Below are 12,145 nucleotides of genomic sequence, written 5' to 3' on the forward strand. Positions count from 1 at the left end.
GTGTCCAGTTGGAATCACAGATAGCTGATATTAATGTGGGTTCTTATTCCAAGCTGGTTACTGGCTTAAGCAGAGCAATTTAACAGCTTCTCGCAGCTCTTGTGTAGATATACCTGTAGGACCAGCATTGGAATACATAGTCAATAGATTGAAACTGGGAACTGCTTGGATTTTGTGATTCCTGTTGTTGTTGATCCTAACATTGTCAGATGCCATTTGTTAGGTGATATAAATGCCACAATGTATCATTAAAACTAAACACTGTTTGCAGAGAAAGCTCTGACAGCTTGGTAATTCAAACTGCCATTTTGTAACACTGACAACTATTCTTCTTTATGATTTATCTCATTGTTGAAGTAGGAGTACACCCAGTGTTTCACAGTGAAGGCACCACGTTGAGGACGAAACAAGAGTGGATGGGTTGGAAAGGAGTAGACTATTTAAAATGAAGGGCAAAACCCGTGTCTGGCATGGTCAAAATTACACAATTTTACATTCCATTTCTGAGTGGTTTGTTTTCATTGAAGATTCCTTTCTCAAGCTCTTTTGAAATCAGCTTCAACATAACTCTGTTGTCCTTTAAGGCAATGAGAGTGACCCAGCAAAAGCGTCTGTCTGTTGTGATTTGTATCTCAGTTGCTCATTAAAGTTTAATCATGATTTCCTGTTTGGCGGATCAAAACTAGTGCAGAAAAGTGCTTAGCTTTTTCCTTTGTTGTTGTTGTTTTTTAGGGAGTGACCAGTCTGTCACTAGCCGCAAATTGCTCAATTTAACATACAGCACACTAACCCTTAACTGTCCAAGATCCTACAGCCTGCCAAGAAAGAATGGGAGAACATATTTCTAAAAGGCTTAAAATGTACAAAATAAGAGAAAATATCTTTTGTTTCTTAGGTCTTTGAATTATTTATAAAGTACAGGTTTCCATTTATTTTTATTCTGTTCAGAGCTATTTTAAAAAATATAAATTCTTTTATTTTAAAACCAGTAAGGCCAGTACTACGCCCTGTAGCAGATATCTCAGAATGTGTCTCCCTTAGTTCTGTTTGCAATGGTTGCTTCACTATTAGACTTAGACGATCGCCTGTATGTGAGATTATTATGTCATTGCATTGTGTTTTTTACAAGAGCGAATGGGGACGATGGAGCAAATGAAAAAAAAATGTATGTGTGTGTATGTTGGGGGATTAACGGAGAATTAGAGTGTGGGTAAATGACAATCTGGCATTCATCCTTGACACAAGTCATGCTTTTGAAAGGTCAAGCTCAGGAAGGCTCAGGCAGTTCCATACAAAAGAATGGGAGGATTTGATGCATGAGCACTGATTGTCCTCAGTAATGTTTTCCCCAGTAAAGATTAAAAGTGTCTTCCTCGGTAGGCACGCTGAATTGCCTTGTGTGGAGCTCTGCAGCAAATTGCAGCGTTTGTCTGTTTTGCTGCCTTTCTGCTCTACTCTCTCCAGCCTGCTGAAAGGAGGAGGGGCCGCTCAGTAATCCTACACCTGCCCAGTTCACGCATGTTACTGTAACTTGCTAAACTGCCCTGACAAGTGCGGTGGTTTAAACATACCAACAGGAGCAAACTCCAGACACTCACATTGCATCTGCCTGCTGGAGAGCTTCACAGAGCTGTGGGGCCGGACAGAAAGCGAAACAAAAAAAACCCCACCAAATCTGCCTCGATGCAGCAGCATTAGACAACTTGAGACTGGAATGCTTTGTGCCATTTCAAAATGTCTTTCGAGGAGAACACTTTGGACATTGCTGAGGCTGATGGGGAGCAGAACGAGGAACAAGATGGTATCGTCTTGGCTCAGATGGCCAATTTACCTGAGGGGATGCTCGCAGGGAACGATTTTAGAGGAATAGTCAGGAGGATGCGCTCTAAGAAAAGGCCTTCCATTCTTGAAGGTAGGAAAAGTTACTTGATTTGGAGGGGGGTTGATGTACAGTAGTTTGGCAGAATCTCTGCGCTAAGAACTGAAGTTGATTCAAGGTGAAACATTCTGTGCTTGACGTGAATCTTAGCAGCTTAGCTCTAGACTGGAATCAGCCTTCTCTTAGACATTTTAGCTTTTCTCTTTTCATTTTATAAAAGGCGTCAAATATTTTTCGTTCCCTCCAAACTTATTTTCTTAATTTCTTAGTTTCTGACATGCCACAGCATCTGGCTACACATGGTGGACTAACATCCCTCACAAATGGCTGTTGTCCTGAAAGTCACCAGTTTTCATTTTACCGCTTAATTCTACAATCTTATTGATTGTGTTGAGATGGATGGTGGACTTTTGGAGTCATCCTAAACTTAAATAGTGTGTAATGTTTTAGAGTTAATATAATACTGACCTCTAAATCAAGTAATACAGTGTAGCTCTGGAGTAGCCGGAGGTGTAGCAGTGATTATCTTGCTCATTACTCCAAGGAGTCAGGTTAGTGCTAGTTCCAGCTAGACTTTTAGTATTTCAGTTTGCTAAAGATTTACAGTGGTAGGCAAACATGTAAAAATGAAAGATACATAAAGATAATCCTAAAGGAGACCTGCCTTTAATGTCCTGACATACTGTACAGCACTGTATTTTCTTTTCTCTTCATAAATGAACTGGTTTTTAGTTCATTTTGCTGGTAGTTTTCCCTTGACTTCTCTGTAGCTACCCCGCAATTCACAAACTATTTGCAGCCTCAGCTCTATTTGTGCCAATGCCAGGTGCAACATATCAGATGGTACCATGGTCATAAGCATGAAAGGGTTTCACTGAAGCGTCCAGCACATTTTTTTTTTCATTTCAGCCTTCAGATGCTCTTCATATTTAAGCTTGAGCAATGCAAGCCATAAAGATAACTGTGAGAGTGCTCCGAGCTTCATGCTGATGTTTTGCAGGGATGGAAACCATTGCTATAGAGTTCTGGGGGCATGCTTCAAATTCCTTCCCTTCATCAGAGCTTGAAAATGTTTGTAATAAGCAGTTAATTTAACCATTTAATTCTTCCCCTTACGTTCCTGTCTTTAAAAAACTGAGATACTTTAAAGAGAAAGGACTGCACGCATCCACATTTCCAGTCCTTTCCTTCTGTAGAGTGGTTGATTAAATAATTGGTGAAAAAAAATGTGTGCCTGTGTATTGTTTCTGTTACTGTACTTAAAACAGTGCTCAAGTATAGAGTATAGAGGTGTTCTGTCTCTTGGTGTGATTCAGTTATTTTCATTCTGTTCATTATAAATGATAAAACATCAAACTATTTTTATTCTTAATGTTGTTGGTACTGTATATTCAAACGTACACACTGCAAAAGTGAGGATATAAGCCTCTCAAACAAAATATCTCATGGGGATATCTGCCGCTACAGCAAGTTTGGAACAACAAAGGCTCTTTCTTTCTGAAGTCTTAAGGAGACTATTGGGTAAACAATCTGATATTTAGTTTTATCACAATGATAAGGCTGACAGGAAAGCAAAAGTTTCTTTTCTCACGTTAACAAATCGTTAATGATCGGGAATAGACAGGGCATGTTTCAGCTTCCACGACTTTTTTTACTGTTGGTAACCGGCGTTCATGTGCAGACTCGATTTGCAATTTGTTGTGTTCTACCAGCCAGCTTTTAACAGCTGGCATCTGCACTCCTTTTACAGAACGTTAGGAATTCTGGAAGATTCCTGCAAAGATTATTCATGCACAACTGGCATTGCGGGAAAAGCTTTTCAAGAAGCAGGATAGGCTACTGTACGTCTGAACATAGCAACAAGTGCAGCACGGCCTTTGCATTCAAATTCAGTGTACCTTATGGGCAGTGAAGAGCAACATTTTAAGAGTATAAAAGAAAAATAGTTTAAAAAAGCTATACATTTTATGCATTTCCACATCCACGATGCCGCAGTGAATTACTGAAATAAACAGTAAAGCACCTCTGCAGTCAAAGCCACTCGAATTTCTTCATGGGAGAAGTCATGCCACAAAGTGACTCGAAATGCTGAGTAATTAGAATAATGTCTCACCATGGCCAATGAAATTTTTTGTGTGGTTTAGTTTCTAATAAATAAGAAAGCCTCATGCGCTAATGTTTTGTAATGTGGACTGCTAAGGGCGTTTTCTGCAGCTGCCCTGAACACAGATGCGAAGTTTCACACCAAACTGCAGATAAGCCAAGACAGCTGTAATATTTCTAAACTTACATTTTCTTTCGACATTTAATATCACTCTGCTGCAGATTCGGGCCAAAGGACAGAACAATTAAATAAGCCGTTAACCCTCCTCAGTCTTTGTCTGGCTAAGACTCATCGCATGCTTCCACAGTCCAATTTCAATTTTTCAGGCACTTTTTTCATTTATACAGTGCCTGTTTCATTGGACCTTGTTTATATGAAAACTACAGGATCATATATAGTGTGACATTGCTATGTTAAGATATTAAGACTTTTTGATGGTTTTAAATTTGAATTTTTCTCAGCACACTGTGAAGTATTTCTATTTTTTTGCAAACCAGATCATTTACAAATATAATTTAATTTGTCCAAACATCTGCAAGATTTAGATTTTTTGTAGAGATGATAACCTGTTGTTATTTTTTCAGTTAAGTTTTGTTTACTTTTGGAATTATGTAAACCAAGAACTGTGTAAGTTTTTAGTTTATTCCGTAGTTGTCCTGAGAAGTTCTGTACTACTTCTTGAAAACTAGGTCATTTTTTTTTCCCAGAAAAGCACAGTGACTTAGTGAATCTCAGTGTTTGGATTGGATGCAGGATTTTTTGTTTGTTTCATTGTGATTTGGATGTTAGCAGTATACAGTATAACAAAAATAAAAAAAAAAAACAACTGTTCTACTATTATTGCTAATCACGTTACACACAGCCTCTGGCTTTTTTCTGCTTTATAGTCTGCTTAATATGTCGTGCTTTAGATGAGTGTTGGATAATCAAATCATATTTGTCTGTTGCCTGACACAAATCTAAAAAAGTAGGTGCAACAGAAATATCCTTTGGTTTCAGCTTTTATAAATTTGGTTTGACGGCTTAGCATCTATGTACTGAAAGTGAAAAAGATGTTATGCTGCTGTTTCTGCTGTGCTAGAAAGTAATACAGTGAGAATCTATTGATGTGAACAACAGTACAAAAAGGATTGAAATTGCATTTAGCTTAATACGTTTAAAATGCATCTGTATAAAAAGCATCCTTTAGTTCATTACTAAGAGAAAAGACAGATGCTTTCTGCCCACCTTATTGAGGGGATACATTACATCATGTTCTGGGAAACAGTCACATCATTTTATAGTAAACACACAATTTTATAAAATTGTAAAACTTCTGATGGTCCTAACTATCAGTCAAGTAGATCTTCCTTTATATAAAATGCAACATATATCGCAGTGCCTGTACAGTGATTGAATTCAATGAAATGTTCTCATCTAATTTAAAGGATTAAAAGGTTTTGCCCATAAAAGCTTTGCATCTGTAAGATTATAATATTGATATAAAAGCATACAGTATGTTTTATTAATCCAGCTTTGATGCTGTGGAATGTTAATATATTAATATCACATTTTTGTTCCAGAACATTCATCTTGTTTACTTCTGTATACTCTCCAAATACTGGAGGGGAGATCACAAGACCTGTGATACGGGTTCTCCAGATTTTTTCTTTCCTTTGTCATTAAACCAAGTACAAAGCAAGAAGAGGCAAGGCATGTCTGCCTTTAACACCTAATTATTTAAGGGGTTTATTTAACAGTGTAATAGGCCAAGCCAGTGCAGCGGATACAAGATTTATTATATAAAAGGAAATTCATAAATCCATAATAAATTCATAACTAGGTGTTTGTAGCACTCTGCTGATTTTTGAATACCTTTGTCATTGATAAGTCTCTTAGGGTGCTCTGTAGCCCCTAAGATAAGCTTGTCTCCTAGTTTTTAAATAATGTCCGACAGTTGTCATTTTCAGGGCTACAAAGGGATGCCTTTCTTCTGACTGTGAGGCAGAGCATATATTTTGCAATCTGCAGTTCAGTTTGGTGGCAGTGTTACTGATTTGCAGCTACATCTCATCCAGTCAGTCGTCCAATAAGAGGAATTAATCCCGACGTCCTGTTTAAATACCACAGTGGTGCCTGCATCATCTGAATTTCCCTTTGGTTGAATTGGTGAAGTCATTTCCTATTTCTGCTCCTGATCCACTGTGTGGTGGGGCTGCTGCGTCGCCAGGTGTGTGCTGGTGATGAATGAAGTGAGTAACATCTTATACTGTATGTGAAACATAAGCTGCAAAATTACCGCACAGACGCAAACAATTGCTGCTAATCATTAACTAGTTTTTAGCATAAGCAGTACGCTCGTAACTTGTAATTTTATTTTTGGAATGAGCTTTTCTTCTGTTTCTACATACAATTACATATAGTCTTGGCTTCTAATAATATTTTTCCAGAGAAAGCTTGTTGTGTCATGTTTAAACACCCAATCTTCGGGGTTTTTTATTTTATGGAACTACATGTTCTCTGAGTTGGGATGTTAAGGAGTGATGTGTTGGTGCTGGGAGAAGTGGTGGTTAGCACTGCTGCCTCTTAACTCTTTGACCCTGGGTTTTTTTCCATCTCTGGAACACCTTATGTGTGGAATTTACATGATCTTCCCCCTGTTGGGTTTTCGCCAGGTGTTCTGGCTTCCTTCCACCTTTCAAAGCCAGGCTGGGTAGGTTAATCTCTCCCTGTGTACTTACAGTATGTGTGTACCCAGGGATGGACTAGTATCCTGGCTTACAGTACGTGCTTCCGTGTTACCCTGACACTTACTAGAAACAGGAGGTTTTCTAATAAAGTACAGATGGGTGATACAGTACAGTACCTTCACAGAATCAACTGTTCTCTGGGTGTGATGTTTATTTTGCCTTTATCAATGCAAACTAGTCTCCTGTGGATATGTACTGTATGGACTACTACCAGGAATAGCAGCTTTGCCTAAATATACAGTAGCTGTTGGCTTGAAAGCTCTTGCATGTTCAGGGTCCAAAGGTCAGCTATGGACTAGCTGGAGAAAATGCAGGGCAAGTGTAGATCATTTGGACTGCCCCCTGGTGAGAGTGGAATTCCTGCCTTGTTGGTCACATGGTTGAGACTTTAGCTTCCTGACCTGCTGCTTGTGTGTACCTGATTGTAATGGTTCTTAATGGCCTGCTGGAGAACTATAGCTTTGCTATCTCTGTGTACAAGAGTCCCCCAGACCACCGTTAACAAGCTATCGAATTGCAGGTAGTTAAAGCATTTGGGTTAATGCAGAAGTCAAGGCAATTGAGTGATGAAGAAGAATCAATACTTTTGATGAGATACATTTTCATGAGGAAGTATCTACTGGATATACAGTAATACACACACTATATGTACAATATGACAGGATACCCAGCTAGTGAATAGAACGAAATGTCTTAAAGGGGAACTGCAATGCTATTTGTATATTTTGGGGTTAAAAAGAATCAACATTGGCAAGTGCATTTCAAGCCACAATAAAGTTAAATGTACATAGTAACTTGTAAAACCTCCAATTTACATCACATAATAGGTGAAATTTATTTATATTGCACAGCGCCATATTGTGCGATTCAGATCGAGGCAACAAAACTTATGGTGACGTGTTGCAGCCTTATTACATTGTAAACAAGCAAACTTGTGAATATATCTCTTTTAATCCAATAGAAATATAGCTCTTAAATTTCAGATTTTAAGTATCTGTTTACCCAACAAATAATACTTGTTAACTCTGCATGCAGATCGCTTTGGAACATTTCTGCGGTGAAACGTCTGTTGCACAACCTGTACTTATCCTCTCGTTCATCGCATTACACCAGTCATTAAGGTGACTAGTGAACAGGAAGGGCTGCATCTTGTCGCAGTTAGTGGGAAGTCTCACTCTCGCCCATGGCAAGACCAAGGTTTTGTGAAAACATGGCCCCTGTACAGTACTTTCACAAAGTTCACAATTTTATGCTTAATTTGAGATTTGTAATTTTTTCCTGTACCGTCAATGAATTTATTTTGGTACCAAGATTTAATAACCGGTCTGAGAAATTGGGACTGCAGTTCCCCTTTGAACAGTTTTAACTGTAGTGCAATGCTGACATCTTCTAAAAATGATCTGGGGACGTTTTTGCAGTAATTGCATTTGTTTCTTACTTGGTGCAAGTGGATTCATTCAATAAAACAGAAATGCAAGCTTAAATGCTGGAGAAACAGACTGCAGTTTAAGTGACAGTTTGAATCAGACAGCAAGAACTCTGTAGCCTTTGTCTGGAGACTTTTCAATCAGAGAGAAAACACAGGGTTTTTGCTGGACCAATACTTTATGCAGCCGCTTGAGTGATTCTGATATCTCTATTGCAGCAGATCCAAATGCCACTGCAAAGCAGGTGTCAGCTGCTTTCTGTCTGTTGCGTACAGTGATGCAGTCCAGGACACCCAGTTTCAAATGCAACAGAAACCTACAGTAATTGCTCCCTGAGCATATTAGATATAAAGCACTATCTCAACAACTGCTTCATGTTGGTGCATTTTAAATGTGTTATGTCAGCCAAGAAATGTGAGCTGGGAGCATTGTCCACTGTAACATAAATATATGTACAATATATGTGTTTTAGGTTAGTTGTATATTTTGGCTTCTTTACATTTTGATCTTGGCAGGAATGCTGATTTTGGTTTATCTCTGATGAGGGATTTAAACATGGCTTCCCTATGATCCAGTATATAAATGTGAACCCTGTGTGGTATTTGACTGCTGTCAGGTTGGCAGTTCTATAGTGCAGTTTGGCTGTATTGTGATCAGATGACTGTAGCAGAGTTATATCCTTTGATTTCTCAAGAGCATTTAATCACTTTTCATCACTGCCTTTCACACCACATTGTGAGGCCTATATTTTCCTAGCCTGCATATGCAATAAGTGTGTCTTCTAAAAGACTAGCAGAATGAAATGCTTCAGGGAAGTAATGGAGCATCTTTGTGAGCAGAGACAGCTCATTAAAGCTGTGTCTCGGCTTTGGGGGTAAATCTCTAATTTGTTGGCTTCACTGAGAAAAGGCTTTCTGAATTCCAAAGTTTTTGACCTCAAGTTTAGCAAATGGGGCAATGTGGCGGTGCTGTGATGTGCATTGCCGCCTCACTGTCCATCTGCTATCTGCAGGGAGTTTGTATGTTCTCACTGTGTCCGCATGGGGTTTCCTACAGAGGCCCCAGGTTCCTCCCATAGTCCACAAACCTACTGGTATGTTAATTGGTATCTGGGAAAATCGACGCTAGGTGTGAATGTGTGTGCCTGTGTCTTTCTGCCCTGCGATGGACTTGTGTCCCCTCCCGGGTATATCCTGCCTTGCACCTGTTGCTTGCTGGGTTAGGCTGTGGCTCCCTTGTTATCCTGAATCAGAAGAAGTGCTCAGAAAATGGATGGATGGGTTCAGCACATTGTGTCCTAGACTCAGTTTTTGAACTCTTCAGGATGCTACCATTGGCGTTACTGTGGCTAGACTTTTAGCCTTACCTTGGCCACATATTAATAATTTTGATTTATATCGATTGCCCTGCTTGTAATTGTTGATTAACCTTGTAAACTGCTTTTGTCTGTGAATTCTTAAATAATCAATAGAATCTGTTTACAGAGACATAGCTTTTACTTTCACAGAGTATGGTGGAGCATACAGAACACAGTATAGAAAGAACAACTGCGTTCCATACATTTTTACACCTTATTTAAGGAATATTTACTTATATTCTGGATTTTCTGCGTATTGGAGTTATGTGACCTTTAATATTCATTTTGCTTTTATCCTGTAGCTTATTCTCTCAGTTACAGTGGAGCACATTGTCTGCTGTTTGATGTACAGTACAAATTAATCATTTAAGATTAAATGCAAGATTAATGCGATAAGCTTTGTACTGTATATTTGGTATCGTGTTCTCAGAAATCATGAATACTAATTTAATGACAACCAGCCCAGCAGAGATTGCTTTTTTTTACTGCAGCACAATAAAGAAATTCAAGGAGATTATGTAATGAAGTCTACGTAGCTGCCTTGAGAGGTCACCTGCATTGTCATAAGGCAGTCAGGACAGAGACTGGTGCAGTGCTTTGTGATACTGTGGAGGATGAAGTTGGTATTGTGTTGTTCTTGTGAGCCGAATGCTGAAGAGTCTCACTAATGCATCGCACTAGAGATCTGTCTTTGTTCATGGCACAGCTGGCCAAGGCAAGGCTCAGAATTTTTTTTTTATCCTCTGATTCATTTCCCAGTCACATGCTCAAAAAAAAGGCATGCTATTGTGGTTTAATGTAAGGTGTAGCAGATACACCTCAGTAACAATAGACAGAGTGTATTGTAGACAGGCAGCTGTGTGACAAAGGAGTGTGTCAAAGATTGTGTTTCTCCTTGAGGTATTTGAATAGGTGTCACCACAAAAAAATCAAATTGCCTTTTCTCTTTATGAGAATTGTGTACTCTTTAGTGCTGCTTGCTAGATTGCTAATCTTTATTTGCTAAGCTATTTGTTTTCCTGCAACAGGGATGTCAACAGTACCTGAGAGAACTTTCTTTGCAGAAGCAATGCCATTCCCTCAGAGGTGAATGATATCATCACCAGCTTGCTTGCATGTACTACTGAAACATACTTTTATTCATGTTTCCCGATAAAAAAAAATCTGCTGGAGGTTGATGAGTCAGTTAGTGTATCTAAAAAAATGATGTCATTATAAAATCCCAGTTTTTTTGGAGCTTAACAAACACTGTGAAAAGAAGATGTCATATACCAAAATCCTAAAAAAAAATGCCTCAGCTCCTGTTTTGAATGCATGAAATGTGGTGTTTACTACAGCTCTACCATCCATCAGGATGAGTACTTGAGGTAGGAGAACTGTAAATTGAAAAAAAAAGAGCGTTATTATATCTGGTGCTGCCTGCTGTTTTTTGCTGCCTTCAGTTTTTTGTTCAATACTGTACTGCATCCCCGCCTCCACAACAGCTCATGCAGAAAAAACAAGCTTGGCATAGCGTAGTGTATTTTAACGAGGCTGAGATATTTACAGTAGCAGTGGAATAACAAGGACGGGAAAAAAAGGGGAGTAAAGCTTAACAGAATGTTGTTGCTGTAAGTGCTCCCTCTCCGTGTTTCCGTCTCTCTCTCTCTTTCTCTCAAGGGACTGGGCTGAGTGATGGGCTTTTTAACGTCACTGCAAGCAGATATATGGGTGCAGCTCAGCTTTACTGCAGCATGATGCAGTTGTGTATAATTCAGCATGTTGTGCTTGGAGACAGGCTGTGAGAGGAAGGGGCAGACCACAGTGCACACACACACTGTATTCATTTGGGAAGGGGGGTGGGGGTTATCTAAATAGCAGAGAGAGACAGAACCTGTGAAATTCCTGCAACAGCAGAAAAAAAACCACCACCAACAACAACAACAACAACAACAACAACAGCAGCATATCAGCCATTCACCGGTGCCTTTCTCAGTGTGGAATCCGAGCTAGTGCCTGAGTATTTGTCAGAGTAGGTTTGTGAAATCATCCCGCGCAGCTCAGCTCCTTCTCTGATTGCTGCAGCCGAGCTGCTGGCATGCAGTGAACTTGTCAGTTCTGATCCACTTCAAGGAGCGGACCTAACACCCCATTATTCTGCTGGGGCGCGGAACCGTGAACAAGAGCATGCTTGGAGACGGAGGACCTCCTGACCAGCCCAGGCCAAAGACAAATTGCAGTGCTTATTAAGAGCCTGCATTAAGAGGATTGGTTCCTCGCCCGAGCTGGCGCGAGATATTTAAAGGGGAGCACATCGCTGCTGCTGCTGCAGGAGGGGACTGACCGCCAGGGGACCAGTACAGGGGCTCTGCAAGGCAGGGCTACCTCTTCCCTTGCTGATCCTCTCATCAGTCAGCAGTGACACCAGCACAGACGTGCGCACGCTACCTGCCTCTCGCACCGCTGGAGGAGCACAGAAGCGTCTTTGTATGCTGCAGACATGGCCAGCCAGCAAGATTCAGGCTTCTTTGAAATCAGCATCAAATCCCTGCTAAAATCCTGGAGCACTAGTGAGTAAACTGCAAGGCTCTTCAGTTCATTGGTGGCTTTTCTTTTCGTTTTTCATTTTAACATTAGCACTAAGGAAAAAATATGTTTTAAAATAAAGGA

The 12,145-nt window shown here is 39.8% G+C and overlaps 1 protein-coding gene across 8 annotated transcripts in view; it reads left to right on the forward strand.

The window, feature by feature from the left end:
• Positions 1–1,592: 1,592 nt before the first annotated feature.
• The window catches only part of LOC148830631 (protein furry homolog), a 101,973-nt gene continuing 91,420 nt past the window's right edge, over positions 1,593–12,145 (forward strand). For 7 of the 8 annotated variants that reach the window (XM_088920577.1, XM_088920581.1, XM_088920582.1 and 4 more), the window contains exon 1: positions 1,593–1,912. In XM_088920577.1, coding sequence (XP_088776703.1) covers positions 1,735–1,912 — 178 coding nt within the window. In that variant the 5' untranslated portion in view covers positions 1,593–1,734. Of the gene's footprint in view, positions 1,913–11,906; positions 12,046–12,145 lie in introns of those variants that run through there. The other variant, XM_088920585.1, reaches the window with a different exon arrangement.

Source organism: Atractosteus spatula, chromosome 7, assembly GCF_055471065.1.
Source record: "Atractosteus spatula isolate fAtrSpa1 chromosome 7, fAtrSpa1.hap1, whole genome shotgun sequence".
Classification (NCBI taxonomy): Eukaryota; Metazoa; Chordata; class Actinopteri; order Semionotiformes; family Lepisosteidae; genus Atractosteus; species Atractosteus spatula.